We start from the raw sequence: 15,115 nt of genomic DNA on the forward strand, positions 1-15,115 counted from the left end.
CACATTCCGAAGGGGTGGAGGATACGGTACATTTACCCGTCACATGGAGAAAGCGCATCCGGTCGAGTTTGGTATCGCTCCAACCCAAACTCAACTCAACTTTCAACATGGAGTCGGGACCGGGAGTGGGACGGGTTCATCCCAAACATCAGGTACGTGTAGCAATACTCTTTTGAAATATGATCACAAAAATGCTCTTAATGTGATGTCTAGATTTGCCGTTATGAAACATTTTCCATTCAATGCTTTTGATAACGATGCTTTTGAGTCGAGTATGCGGCAAGTTTATAATGCCGCTGCAAGAAAATTGAGTCGAACTTCAATGACTCGAGCCGTTGTTCGACAATGCATGGAAAAGAAGGCGCAATTAGGTACGTTTATTATTAACTTAGGGCATAAAGTTTCTATTTGTTCTGATGTGTGGACTGATTGTTTTTGTAAAAATTCGTATATGGGCATCACTGTGCATTTCGTTGATCACAGTTGGACTTTAAACAAACGTTTGATTGCATTTCGGGAATTTCCCGCACCACACACTGCACAAGCAATTGCTCAATTGATCATTCAAGTTTTGAATGAATTTCAATTGATCAATAAAATTTTTTCAATTGGTGTTGACAATGCTAGCGCTAACACTGCTAGCATAGATGAACTAATCAGTGCATGTTCTCCTGTTATTGATGGCAAATATTTTCATGTGCGATGTATTGCCCATATTTTGAATTTGTGTGTTCAAGATGCGATCGATTTGTGGCAAAAGTATGTTGATCCTATTAGAACTGCTGTGAAGTTGATTCATAACAAAGCTCCTATTGGTAGAGCTTGGAAGAGATATTGTCATAGTAAGCAATGCAGGTACACCAACTTTCGTTTGGATGTTTCAACTGGTTGGAACTCGACATATGATATGTTGGAGTCGACTTTGAACCACATTGAGTATTTATGTGATTTTTTTAGAAGTTGTCCTCATGTTCCTTCTGATTTAATTTTGATACCCGCTTGTTGGGACCACAGCATGGATTTATTTCGATTATTCCGCGCTTTCAAAAATGCCACTGTTGAGTTATCCGGTGTTTATTATCCTACTTCTGTGCGCGTTTTGGAGCATTGCATGTATGTGGCAATTGGTTTTAAAACTTGTGTGAAAAATACTCAATTCATTGAGTTGAGGGCAATTTTATTTTATATGGTTGAAAAGTGGTTAAAATATTTTTCACGTATTCCAAATGTGTTTTTGATTGCAAAATGCTTGGATCCAAAGTGGAAGTTGCATGGTGTTTATAAAATTTTAGACATGTACTATGGTTGTTTGCACGATTTGGATTTTTCTCAACTCCGCGAAATGGGCTTGACAAGAGGAGAATGCTTCGAACTAAGTATTCCGGATGTTGATGAAATCAAACTAAGGTTAGATAGTGCACTTCGTGCTCTCTATGCGGAATATGAAATGCGCTACAACACCGCTCACCAGGTACGTGCTCCTCCTAGTCCTTCCACATTTGATTTTGGTGGCGGGGAGTTTAGCAATGTCATGATTGATCCAGACGTAGTATCACAATTGCAAGATCTATACGGTACTACAACCAATAGGACTAGAGCAACTAGTGAGTTAGATATATATTTGGAATCGCGCTATATTTTTGAAGATGCAGGTCCTCCTACGCAACAAATTGACGTCCTTAATTGGTGGGGAACACATGACAAAGAGTTTCCGATACTATCCATCATGGCTAAGGAGATTTTCGCCGTTCCCGCTTCCACCGTCGCCGTTGAGCAAGCTTTTAGTGTCGGCGGTTGTGTCCTAGACGATAAAAAGAGCAATCTCTCCGCCAAGAACATGGAAGCCACTATGCTACTTGATGATTGGGCAAAGGCGGACATGAGAGCACAAGAGCCGGATTTCGACTTCCGTGTAGAGAGTGATGGTGAAGAATTTTCCTCCGATGGCGATGACGAGGTCAGAAGCGAGAGCACTCAACAATAGCAATGACGGGGGGCGGTGAACGGCGAGCACGGCCGACCAAATAGGTAAGCAAGGTAAGAGAACTACATGGGCTTTGATTCCTCAATAAAATTGTGGATACGTAGGCAACTCAACTTAAATTTGAAAAGTTTAACTTTGAAAGTTTAAGTTGAGCTCAAGCCCTTTTCAATTTAATTTTTTTCCCCCATTTCATGTTTTTTTCAATGTAAATTATATTACATTGTTGTATGTTGTATACTTGTAGTTGTAGATGTATATATATTGTAATTTGTAATGTATCGTTGTCCGTTACAACTCAAACTCAATAAAATTGATATCATTTTCTCCTTATTCGCCGTATTTCTATTTGAATTATACATTGTCTTGTTCCAATTTGTTGTATAAATCCAAATTTCAAATTAAAAAAAAAAATACAACCGAACCGCGAAACCGCCAGTTCCGAACTGGAACCGCCTAAACCGCCGGAAAAACCGGCGGTTCCGAACCGGAACCGGAACCGGAACCGTGAAATAGCCTCACGGTTCGGTTCCGGTTCCGCCTTCGACCGAACCGGAACCGGCGGTTCCGAACCGGAACCGCCGGTTCGTGAACCGTGGGCAACACTAGAGGTGGCAATAACATTTCCAATAACAATGGCTCTTTCTTTGTTAAAAATGAAAATGAGAATTCAAGTCTTGATAATAAAAGTTTTAATGCAAATATGATAAAATAGAAAAGAGGTATAGAGAACACAGTGGCTGAAGTATTGTAAATGAAAATATGATATTTACCTTATTAAATAAAAATTTTATTATAAATAGAGGCGATTTAATTTTACCGAATCAAAAAGAAAAAAATATAGGATTATGTGAACATAGATTATTCTTGTGAGAGATTTATTGATGGATGATGCTGGTGTCATTGTTTCAAGTACATATGCATTTTACATTCATCATGAAAAATTGAGTCATTAAATCAGTTGTATTATATGATTTGAGTCACTCAGCATATTAAAGCTCGACTCAAATAAAATAATTCAATTAGTATGAAATTCAACCTTTAACTAAGAATTCAACTCACCATACGCGTCTGAATTTAGATTTCGGAACAATTCTGCACATAATATTCGTAAATTTGAATGGCGTCGTCGCAGTCTGTGTTTGATTTCACCGTCAAGGTCAGCTGTTAACTTCGCTGCATACTTCATTTTCCTGCTCTGAATTTAACATTCCTGGATTCGTAATCCCCAAATCAAACTGCTAATTCATATCACGTGCTTGTTGATCATCGCTTCTATTTATGCTTATCGATTCTCCAGATTCTACCATTTACTTAGGTTTCTGTTGTTTATGCTTAACCTGTACTAGAATCCACTAGGTGTTTGATCCAATTCCCCTACCAACGATTCGTGTAATTTTACTACGAATTTATGGGGTTTTAACTCTCGAGTTCACAATCGCTTTGAGCAGCTCATGATGCTCATACTGTCATACATGTATGGATGTGAACTCAATTCATGTTTTGATGACTTTAGCCAAGTGCTGGAACCACGCGATAATTGTTGCTATTAATGTTCACTACCTGTTTGTAAAAAAATCACATGTGACACTTGGATCAAGCTTTCCACAGTGCAGTTGACAATGATTTTAATTTTCATTTTCATTTTCATTCTAGCATAAATATTTGATAGCGCGATTGCCTCGACGTCTGTTAAAAATGAAGCAAAAAGCCTTTTATGTGACCTTGGAGTTGCTCCCTAGATGGCTTGATCTTTAAAACTATTTGGCTCATCTGAAGCATCTCATTTAGGTTTTCTTTTATAACCATATCAAGACCTTAACTTCTGAAAGGAGCTATATAGCACTTCACATCACATATTTGGCTCGCTGTATATAACTTGTGTTAGCAAACATATTGCTTTTTTGCTTTCAGGTTGCTAAAGGAAATCAAGTGGACTTAGGCATTTACCGAGGCAAAGTGTTGCTGATTGTGAATGTTGCCTCAAAATGGTAGTAGCATTTACTTTAGCTTCTGTTTTGTCTTTGTATTTGTGTCCTCTAATTTTTAGCATTTACATAGGATGCTTAACCCTTGCCTATTAATAACTGCTTTTTGTCTGTCTTTTCTAATTCAATATTAGCGGGATGACCAATTCGAACTACACTGAGCTAAATCAATTGTACGTGAAGTACAAAGATCAAGGTATGGTTTTGCTGATGTAGACATGTACAAATCCACTAGTGTGGTATTGGTAGACTCAGAGGGTCATGACAAGGAAATCAGCTTAAAGTAAAATGTTTAGGGAAAAATCAGAAAAACAGTTATTAAAAGGAACAACCAAAACGTGGAAGAACACTGCTATATCACCTGCTGAATCGTAAATGAGCTTTTCACACCTAAAATAACATCCACCATGTTATAATATTACCTAAATCTATGGGCACATAGATTATCCGATACATGACTGATCTAAAGGGGGGTAAATGAATAAAATTATTCAGAAACTAGCATAATAAGGTGATTCTTGTGAGATGTATGGATATTAGACAAAGATGTGGACCAATCCTCTTCCAACCCCTCAATGGAACTTATTTACTTGAGATCTTTTGGTTCTTCCGTGAGTTTGTAAAGGTGGGGAGGGAGGCACAACATTTTCCGTAATGAAAAGCGGTAGTGGACAGGATAGTTTTGTTTGTAGGATTAGTATTTTGATTTTTGATAAAATTATCTAGCTTGCATTGTAGAAATCAAGATCATAATTGTAAGTAAGCTATCAACACAAACACTTATCTTTGTTGGTCTAACTTTGTATTGCATCTCTGTCAAGAAAGTTCAGATTCAGAAGTGATGCTTCAAGCGTATTCTGTCTTTACTTCAATTCCTTGCAAATGATAAGAATTCTTCTGGTTGCGTCGTATTCAATACAGGCCTGGAGATTCTGGCTTTCCCTTGTAATCAGTTTGGTGAAGAAGAACCTGGAAGCAATGATGAAATCATGGACTTTGTCTGCACTAGATTCAAGTCAGATTTTCCCATCTTTGACAAGGTAAAATTTGGACTACTTCGTAAATATAGATACTTGAGTTCTAGCTAGTCTTCTGAATTTGTGTTTACACTTAATTTACACCAGTATAATCTGTTACCTTAATGTTGATTTTTCCATGCTTTGACATCATTCATGTCTATTAAAACCATCTATCTACCATTAGTCTTCTGAATTTGTGTTTACACTTAATTTACACCAGTATAATCTGTTACCTTAATGTTGATTTTTCCATGCTTTGACATCATTCATGTCTATTAAAACCATCTATCTACCATTAGTCTTCTGAATTTGTGTTTACACTTAATTTACACCAGTATAATCTGTTACCTTAATGTTGATTTTTCCATGCTTTGACATCATTCATGTCTATTAAAACCATCTATCTACCATTAGTCTTCTGAATTTGTGTTTACACTTAATTTACACCAGTATAATCTGTTACCTTAATGTTGATTTTTCCATGCTTTGACATCTTTCATGTCTATTAAAACCATGTATCCAGTTGATAGATTTCTACTCATTCATGTAATCTGGTACCCTTATTTGTACTCGACTGCAGGAAGTTTAACTGCAAAGCATATCAATCTAAGCTGTGTTGTAGGTTCACACGATTTAGTATCTTAATTGACTGCTTTGCTTGTGTTAGATTGAGGTGAATGGTAACAATGCTGCTCCATTGTACAAGTTCTTGAAGTTGGGAAAGTGGGGGATCTTCGGTGATGACATTCAGTGGAATTTCGCAAAGTTCTTGATCGACAAGACTGGACACCCTGTTGATCGCTATTACCCCACAACATCACCTCTTACAATTGAGGTATCAAATGAATGTGTTCTGTATCTACTTCCCTTTCCTCTACTGCATTGTACATGTGATATCATGCCACTGTAACCATCTTCTTGATTGCAGAGGGATATTAAACAGCTCTTGGGGCTTCCATGACCGATGAGAAATCCATGCTCCCGGAAGGTACTACGGACCAGTGGCAGAATCAGAAAATGAAATAAGCCAGTGCTGAAAATAAAATTAAAATTAAAATTAATAATAATAATTTTCAAATAATTAATACTCTCTCCGTCCGTCATTTGGAGTCTCGGTTTGCAATTTAAGTATATTCACCGTTAGGAGTCTCGGTTTGCTATTTAAGTATGTCCACATACTAATGAGCAATAAAGCAATTGTACGTACATTTCTATTATAGCATGTGTTGAGCAATAAAGCAACACTTACATTTCTATTAGTACTTTACAATCAACTAAATAAGGAGTCGTACAAACTCAACAATTGGACAAAAGTCATATGCAATGTATATTTCAATACTAAGATGAGTATGAAATACTACTATATAATTATTTATTTATAATATTTGATAATGTCTTCCTCATCATTCTTTCTTTTATTGTTCAAAGTATTCGCAAATTTGGTTGAGATATTTGCAATATGCTTTTTTTTTATTAAGAATACGATATTAATATATTTTGATTTCTAGTATATTCTGATTTCATAACTTATTGGCTAAATTATTAAATCTAAAATATTTTAATCCGAGTAAAATCTGAAGTGGTGTAGTACTAATTAATTTAAGGAGTTGTTTGATAAGTAGGTAATGCCTAGATAAAGATATATATATGAGTATTTCCAAGTGTTTGGTATCATAGTTAATTATATGCTAGGCCTGTGTTTTTTCTCTATGGCCCATCCGAGTCTGCAGATTTTCCCTTAAAATACATAGATATGTATCTCACAAATTTGGTCAGATAGTATTCTGCATCAATTTGTTTAGTGAGAAAAATAAAGTTTCTCTTTTTTAGCCTTGGATCAATCCTTCCACTCGTATACTTTTCCTCCATCTCATATGAACAAGTAAATCAAAAGTCCACTTGTGAATTGTGATAATATTTCCACGATGAATTATGTTCACTAAGATTGAGTTGGATCATTTTTTTTCCATAAATTTTTGAAGAGCCTTGTTTGTGGCTTTTAAATCTAGCATAGGTGATTATTCTTCTTCAGATATGTTTGAGGTTTTTTCACAAGTGAAGTTAAGTAATTATCTTCCTCCGAAATTGTGCATTCCTCCATTTGTTTTTCTCAAATATTCAAGCAATACTTATTCTCCAATAATTTGGTTCATTTTGTTTGTTTTTGAATTTATACCCCCAATAATGCTGGTAGGTAAGTGCATAACTCAGGAACATGATGATTAGAGCTTAAAAACTTTTCAATAATTTTTTGTTGCGGTAAATTTTGTTATTGTTTGATAATATAGCTGCAAATTTATTTGATAAGGTCAAATCCGTCATTGCATATTTTATTTCTGATTTCATAACTTCCCTACCAAACAAATTAGGCTTATTAGAAAAAATTCACTAGGATATCAAATGTGTATTAGTAAAATCAAATCTTTCCTTAACTTGGCCCTAAATCTTAATCACTAACTAACCTAGGTATAACCATATTATTTATCAAACAAGCCCAATATTATTGCTATGTAAAAAGTTAAAATAGCTTACAGAGTATTAGGGCATTAGCAATGGGGCCGATCGCCACTATTGCTAGCCGATCGCCACAGCCGATCGATCGGCCCCCTATCACCGAGCATGGGTCACCATTTTGGGGAGGGAGCCAATCTCCCTTCCCCTTCGCCTCCGCCTCCTCCCATCAGCCGATATATCGCCCGCATCGGCCTGCGATGGGCCTCCATTGCGGGGGCTCGGACCGATGACAGAGCTGATATCCATTTTTTTATAATTTAATTCAATTTTTAATCCATTATATATACCTCATTCTCCTTCAATTCACATTCATCCTTTCCAATCTCAATTTCAATTTTATTACTTCTCTCCACGGTGATATGAGCTTCAGCACCAAGGTGCCCGACATGAAGGGGAAGAAGAAGGAGACAGTCAGGGAGGCGTCTGAAGCTGGGCGGACGATGAGTACCTACTCCATAGAGAAGTCGATTGCTCTTGCTCATTGTTGGACAGAGATCTCTAAAGACCCGATTGTAGAGGGCGGTTTCTGGGGCGTGTCACGAAAATATACGAACAAGTAAAGCCCGCATGAGCCCCGACACATAAGCCCGACGATCTAAGCAAGCATTGGAAACGCTTGGTGTCTGAGTGTGCTCAATTTCACGAATTCTACGATGGCAATGCGAGGGGGTTCAAGTACTGGGAAATATATCTGCAACTGAAGGATTGCCCCAAATTCATAAGGTTAATGGGTCGTGTCGGGAAGGACGAGCCTGGTGTATGAGGGTGCTAAATTTCACGATTTCTACTTCCGTTGTTTTTTATTATGTTTTCTATTTTTATCATTTTTTAATGTATGATGTTTTATTTTGTTTTTAATGAATTTATTTTTTGTCGTATATTACGTTGTCTTTAATTTAAAACAATTACAAGTGAAATATATAAAAATAATGATGATGTGGAAATGAGATGGGCTCTAAGTTAGGCTATGGGATGAGCTCTCATTGCATGGAGATAGGCTCTGAGATGAGCCTGCTGACATGGCAGGAAAAAATGAAGATAGTCTCTGAGATGGGCTCCGGAGATAGGCCACCATTGCTAATGCTCTCATGTATCATTTCCAAATTTCATTTCTCTCTCTCTTGGTCCTGTATCTATTCTATATCTATTTCACACATGGATTCTTCCTTTCTTCTCCTCCATCTCTCCAAAAATCATACAACAAGAACAACTTTATGGGTACTCTCTTCAATTTCCGCCCCAAGCACGGAATAATTATACATTGTCCGGCACCGGAGCGGGGGCTTGCCCCTTACTAGTTCCGTCGCTGCTACCGTCGAACCCTTGATGGTGAGTTCAATGTCCCAGATCCCTTTTATGCATATTGACTACTGAAATGACTCATAAACTTGGATAATAAAAGTTGATTGCAATTCCTTTTCAATGAGATGTTCATGCGTTCGCAGTCTAGACATGCCCACGGTTCGAAAACCGGCAGTTCCGGTTCTGAACCGCCGATTTTCGGACGGTTTCGGTTCGGTTTGGCGGTTTCAACGGTTTTTTTTTGCTATGTAATTTGGAATTTTGGACTTATACAATAAATTGGAACAAGAAAATTGTTAATTTAAATTGAAATAAGACGAATAAGGTGAAAATCATATCAATTTTATTGAATTTGAGTTGTAACGGACAACGATACATTACAATTTATAATACATATATAACAATGTGATATAATTTACAAGTGTCGTCGGAACATAAATAAAAAAACATGAAATGGGAGGAAAAAGGAAAAAATTGAAAAGGGCTTGAGCTCAACTTTCAAAGTTAAACTTTTCAAATTTAAGTTGAGTTGCATACGTATCCACAATTTTATTGAGGAATCAAAGCCCACGTAGTTCTCTTACATTGCTTACCTTTTTGGTCGGCCGTGCTCGTCATTCACCGCCCCGTCAGTGATATTGTTGAGCGCCCTTGCTTCCGACCTCGTCATCGGTGGAAAAGTCTTCACCATCACTCTCTACACGAAAGTCGAAATCCGGCTCTTGTGCTCTCATGTCCGCTTTTGCCCAATCATCAAGTAACATAGTGGCTTCCATGTTTTTGGAGGAGAGATTGCTCCTTTTGTCGTCTAGGACACAACCGCCGACACTAAAAGCTTGCTCAACGGTGACGGTGGAAGTGGGAACGGCGAAAATCTCCTTAGCCATTATCGAGAGTATCGGAAACTCTCTGACATGTGTTCCCCACCAATCATGGACGTCAATTTGTTGAGTAGGAGGACCTGCATCTTGAAAAATAGAGCGCGATTCCAAATATATATCTAACTCACTAGTAGATCTAGTCCTATTGGTTGTAGCACCGTATAGATCTTGCAATTGTGATATTACGTTTGGATCAATCATGACATTGCTATAGTTCCCGCCACCAAAATCAAATGTAGAAGGACTAGGAGGAGCACGTACCTGGTGAGTGGTGTTATACCGCATTTCATATTCCGTGTAGAGAGCACGGAGTGCACTATCTAACCTTAGTTTGATTTCATCAACATTCAGAAGACTTAGTTCGAAGCCTTCTCCTCTTGTCAAGCCCATTTCGCGAAGTTGAGAAAAATCCAAATCGTGCAAACAACCATAGTACATGTCTAAAATTTTATGAACACCATGCAACTTCCACTTTGGATCCAAGCATTTTGCAATAAAAAACACATTTGGAATACGCGCAAAATATTTCAACCATTTTTCAACCATATAAAACAAAATAGCCTTCAACTCTATGAATTGAGTATTTTTCACACATTTCTTAACTCAACCATATAAAACAAAATACGCGCAAAACGCGCACAGAAGTAGGATAATAAATGCCGTATAACTCAACAGTGGCATTTTTTAAAGCTTGGAATAATCGAAACAAATCCATGTTGTGGTCCCAACAAGAGGGTATCAAAAGCAAATTAGAAGGAACATGCGGGCAAGTTCTAAAAAAATCACATAAATATTCAATGTGGTTCAAGGTCGACTCCAACATATCATACGTCGAGATCCAACGAGTTAAAACATCCAAACAAAAATTGGTGTACCTCCACTGTAAGCTATGACAATATTTCTTCCAAGCTCTATCAATAGGAGTTTTGTTATGAATCAACTTAACAGCAGTTATAATAGGATCAACATACTTTTGCCACAAATCGATCGCATCTTGAACACGCAAATTCAAAATATGAGCAATACATCGTACATGAAAATATTTGTCATCAATAACAGGAGAACATGTACTGATGAGTTCATCTATACTAGCAGTGTTAGCGCTTGCATTATCAAAACCAACAGAAAAAATTTTATTGATCAATTGAAATTCATTCAAAACTTGAATGATCAATTGAGCAATTGCTTGTGCAGTGTGTGGTGCGGGAAATTCCCGAAATGCAATCAAACGTTTGTTCAAAGTCTAACTGTGATCAACGAAATGCACAGTGATGCCCATATATGAATTTTTGCAAAAACAACCAGTCCACACATCAGAGCAAATCAAAACTTTATGACCCAAGTTAACAATAAACGTACCTAATTGCGCATTCTTTTCCAAGCATTGTCTAACAACAGCTCGAGTCATAGAAGTTCGACTCAATTTTCTTGCAGCAGCATTATAAACTTGTCGCATACTCGACTCTAATGCATCGTTATCAAAAGCATTGAACGGAAAATGTTTCATCACAACAAATCTAGACATCACATTAAGAGCATTTTTGTGATCATATTTTAAAAGAGTAGTGCTACACATACCTGATGTTTGGGATGAACCCGTCCCACTCCCGGTCCCCACTCCATGTTGAAAGTTGAGTTGAGTTTGGGTTGGAGGTTGAGGAGGGTGTCCACGACCACGACGACTCCTTGGTGGTGGTGGGGGTGGCATTTCTTGTTGTTGTTCCTCTTCCGCCTCTTCCTCCTCCTCCTCGTCATCATCATCATCGTCGTCATCAAGATTCACCGGGGTTGGAATTTGTTGAGAATAGGCACCGGGACCGAGAGCACCACTACCACTACCAACATAAGCATCGCCACCACCATATCCACGTCCGCCTTGGGATTGAGAGCGAGAGAGAGCAATAGCATTGGCCATATCTTGCTCTTCTCGTTTCTACAAAATAATATTTGTAGTGTAAATATCAAATAGAATTATGAACAATAATGTAATGTAATTCATAATTAATAATAGTAGATAATAATTATTAACCTGTCACATATCCATGTTCCTTTGAGAAATCTCATCAATAACGGATTTTCGACTTGGCCTCTTGGACTTTCCCTTTCCTTTATCAACACGACCTTCTCGGGATGAAGACATCTTGATAGTAACAAATTATATAGTAGAAATATGAAATTATATTTTTTTTTGTTTTAGCAATTGAGAAAGACAACTTATAGAACTACGGAACAAGTATAACAATGCGTAATATAAGAGTAGCGCTTAAATAATTCAAATGTAAGCACAATAGCACAAATGAGAAATGAGAAACAAAGAGAGAGAATTAGGGGATTGAAGATAGAAACACTTGTTAATACAAGAATGGGGTGAATGTAAGTGATGATAGAAGGGGTATTTATAGATAAAAGGGGGGGGGGGGGGGATGGATCAATTTGAATTCAAAATCAGAATTAAAAAAAAAACAAATTGAAAATCGGACAAAACCGGCGGTTTTGGTCAACAAACCGCCTGCAAACCGCCTGACTACCTGCATAAAACATCCAATCGGCCCTGCAACTTGTCAACCTTGTGTTCCGCACCGGAACCGGGAAACCGCCGGTTTCACGGTTAACAGCCGGTTCCGGTCAAAAAACCGACTAAAAAAGCTGCTCCTTGGCTGCCAACGGTTGACGCCTCGAATACCTCGCCGGAACCGTGAAACCGGCGGTTCGGTGACAGTTTCGGTTCGTAAAATCTTGAACCGGAATCGGCATGCGATTCCAAATATAGCGGTTCCGGTTTGTAAAAAATGTCACGGTTACGGTTCCGCGGTTAACCGCCGGAACCAAAAACTTTGGGCATGTCTAGTTCGCACTTTGCAATTCCATTATGCATGATGTTATAATGTTAATTTAGCTTTGACTTGATTGAAAATGTAACAGCAGATACCACATTAACTATGCATAGCAATCACCCATTACTCAAAATAGCAGTAAACAAAAAGAGGAAATAAACCATAAGATAGCAAATTGAAGAAGGTATAGTCATATTCCATTTTTTTTACATTTCTTAAAATACGCGCTGAAATCAAGCGAGTAATATTATTATTGCCTTCTATACCCTCACGAAATCCTATCGAGTATTATTGCCTTTTTTGGGCAAACTGTGGACAAGCCCCATAGGCCATAGCCCATGCCCATATATTGGTGAAACGTAGTTGAAATAGTTTTAAATGACTACCAAAGAAGTCTTTTAATGGACTCTAAAAAAGTGGCTTGTATTCGTTGGGGCAATTTCTTTTATGGTAAACTATATATCTACAAATTTAACCTTTTTTTTTTTATTTTCTCTTTTATTTTACTTTTTCGTATATAAGTTACTATCTTTATAATTTTATTCTTTCTCCACTTTCTTAATTTATTCTACTTGTTATTTTTATCATATCTCCATTAAACACAGATATTTATTTTTTTATCGAGTGTCTAATAGAAACATATCCAGTAAAACAGAAACAATAATTATTTTAACTATCAAACTCTGCTACTTTAAAAATCACACCGATTATATTTACTAGTATTAAATATAATAAGTCTGTATAGCTAATTTAAATTAATTTAAAAATAATAAATACTCCGTATTATGTTATTATGAGAAAAAATATTTTGACAGAAAATAATTAATACTTTTAAATATAAATCTAATAGAATTTGTATTAAAATTTTGTGATATTAGACATAAGATTCATGATTACCTAATTAAATATGAAAATATCCACACGAAGCTTATCATCAACAAATCGCATAAACAACCTATCATTCCCCGCCAACCATCTTCAACCAGATACTCACTTTTCCTTTCTAGGCTTTAAGAATTTCATGGGTTTTTCATCCTTCCCTGAAATTTGACAGCAGATTGCATAAATGGGAGCACTTTCCGCGCAAACCCATTTCATCAAGACGCAATTTCGCCCTTCGCAGTGCTTTGCTTCTTCCCACTCACATGTATGTATAAACGCTTATAAATCTTCAATTCTGCATCACATTATTATTAATATTTAATATTATTGATTACTATTATTTGTTGATTACTATTACAGAATCTCATTTCAGAGAGGAGCCCATTTTTCAGGGGTCAGTTTCACACCAAACACTTCGTTAGATTTAATCCTGCTCCCCCAATCAAGAATCGCGCTGGTGATTTCACATACCTGTGTTTAATTGTGTTGAATTGAAATCAAGGGCTAACTTAATAGTGATAATTGGTAAAAAAAGATCCCAACTTTGATAAGATTTTGGTTGTCAACACGTTTCATAAGAAATTGTTTATGCTAAGTAGTGTTTTTATTTTAAGCAATTAAGCATGAATTGAATGGATAATGGATAAATGTGATTGGAATTTGAAGGTGTTGTGTGTGTGCTGCCACTGACTGAGGAGAATGTGGAGAAGGTGTTGGATGAAGTGAGGCCAGGGCTCATGGCTGATGGAGGCAATGTGGCTCTTCATGAGATTGATGGTCTTGTTGTTGTACTCAAGCTCCAAGGGGCTTGCGGCTCCTGCCCCAGCTCCACCATGACCCTCAAGATGGGGATCGAGACTCGTCTCACCGACAAGATCCCTGAAATCGAAGCAGTCGAGCAGATTATTGACACAGAAACAGGTCTTGACTTGAATGAAGAAAATGTGGAGAAGGTAAGCTTTTGTGTTCAGTTCATCACATTCCATTTGCATATATAGCTAGGAATATGATCCACATTGATTAGACTACATACATAAAAGTAGCAAAGGCTGATATATTGTATTTGTAAGATTATATCTCTAGATGGATAATGGATTGGAACTCTCGGATATTGCTAAGGTTCTTGATAATTTTTACAAATAGTAGTATGAGATAACTTTGTTGATTAGTATCCAAAGGAAGGAAGTTAAACTATAATCCTGGTGACGAAGATAAAAAATACTCAATCGTGTATCGGATATTGCAGGTTCTATCAGAGATTAGACCATACCTCTCAGGCACAGGCGGGGGAGAACTGGAGCTCGTTCATATCAACGACCAAGTCGTAAAGGTTAGACTAAGCGGAGCTGCAGCTGGCGTGATGACAGTTCGTGTAGCTCTCACACAGAAATTGAGAGAAAAAATACCAGTCATTGCAGCTGTGCAGTTGGTAGACTAAAGAGTTATGGAAGAAACCAAGTTAAGCGCAGAGAATTTGTGATTCCAACTGCAAGATTTCTCACACAAGTTTGTTAATATTCTTTGGAAAAGCCATGTACACTAGTGATAGAAATGTATATTTTCTGTACTGAAACTGACTTCTTGTTAGACTATTGAGCTTTGTTGATTTATATTGAGGAAAATCAAGGTTCCTTTAGTAGCTTTAGAGCTTACCTACATACCCCCCACAAATTAGCAACTAGCAATGCAATATTGATACGATTATTATGAGAAA

General features: G+C 37.1%; 2 protein-coding genes across 3 annotated transcripts; both read left to right on the top strand.

Annotated features, from left to right (window-relative positions):
• Window positions 1–2,874: 2,874 nt before the first annotated feature.
• On the top strand, window positions 2,875–6,247 carry LOC121770751 (probable glutathione peroxidase 8). The gene is made up of 6 exons (XM_042167519.1): window positions 2,875–3,140; window positions 3,896–3,972; window positions 4,104–4,165; window positions 4,891–5,009; window positions 5,656–5,823; window positions 5,917–6,247. Exons 1-6 carry the CDS (start codon window positions 3,102–3,104, stop codon window positions 5,947–5,949), a joined length of 498 nt encoding a protein of 165 aa, XP_042023453.1. The 5' UTR covers window positions 2,875–3,101; the 3' UTR covers window positions 5,950–6,247.
• A 7,198-nt stretch (window positions 6,248–13,445) lies between these two features.
• Window positions 13,446–15,023, top strand: LOC121770041 (nifU-like protein 3, chloroplastic). Of its 2 annotated transcripts, none has more exons than XM_042166841.1 (4): window positions 13,446–13,666; window positions 13,762–13,795; window positions 14,068–14,354; window positions 14,648–15,023. In XM_042166841.1, the coding sequence occupies exons 1-4, from the start codon at window positions 13,586–13,588 to the stop codon at window positions 14,837–14,839; spliced, it is 594 nt and encodes a 197-aa protein (XP_042022775.1). In that variant the 5' UTR covers window positions 13,446–13,585; the 3' UTR covers window positions 14,840–15,023. The 2 variants fall into 2 exon arrangements, with proteins under 2 accessions (XP_042022775.1, XP_042022774.1); XM_042166840.1 differs by having other exon boundaries at window positions 13,447–13,666; window positions 13,762–13,858.
• The last annotated feature ends 92 nt before the right edge of the window (window positions 15,024–15,115 follow it).

Source organism: Salvia splendens, chromosome 16 (genome assembly GCF_004379255.2).
Source record: "Salvia splendens isolate huo1 chromosome 16, SspV2, whole genome shotgun sequence".
Taxonomy (NCBI): Eukaryota; Viridiplantae; Streptophyta; class Magnoliopsida; order Lamiales; family Lamiaceae; genus Salvia; species Salvia splendens.

Bases quoted from the DNA above. Each gene is read 5' to 3' on its own strand.
- LOC121770751 (XM_042167519.1), top strand. From the start codon at position 3,102: ATGGCGTCGTCGCAGTCTGTGTTTGATTTCACCGTCAAG. The intron at 3,973-4,103 runs GTAGTAGCATTT...ATTCAATATTAG, and splicing joins GTGAATGTTGCCTCAAAATG to CGGGATGACCAATTCGAACT. The intron at 5,010-5,655 runs GTAAAATTTGGA...TGCTTGTGTTAG, and splicing joins ATTTTCCCATCTTTGACAAG to ATTGAGGTGAATGGTAACAA.
- LOC121770041 (XM_042166840.1), top strand. From the start codon at position 13,586: ATGGGAGCACTTTCCGCGCAAACCCATTTCATCAAGACGCAATTTCGC. The intron at 13,667-13,761 runs GTATGTATAAAC...TTACTATTACAG, and splicing joins TTGCTTCTTCCCACTCACAT to AATCTCATTTCAGAGAGGAG. The intron at 13,859-14,067 runs GTGATTTCACAT...TGGAATTTGAAG, and splicing joins CCCAATCAAGAATCGCGCTG to GTGTTGTGTGTGTGCTGCCA.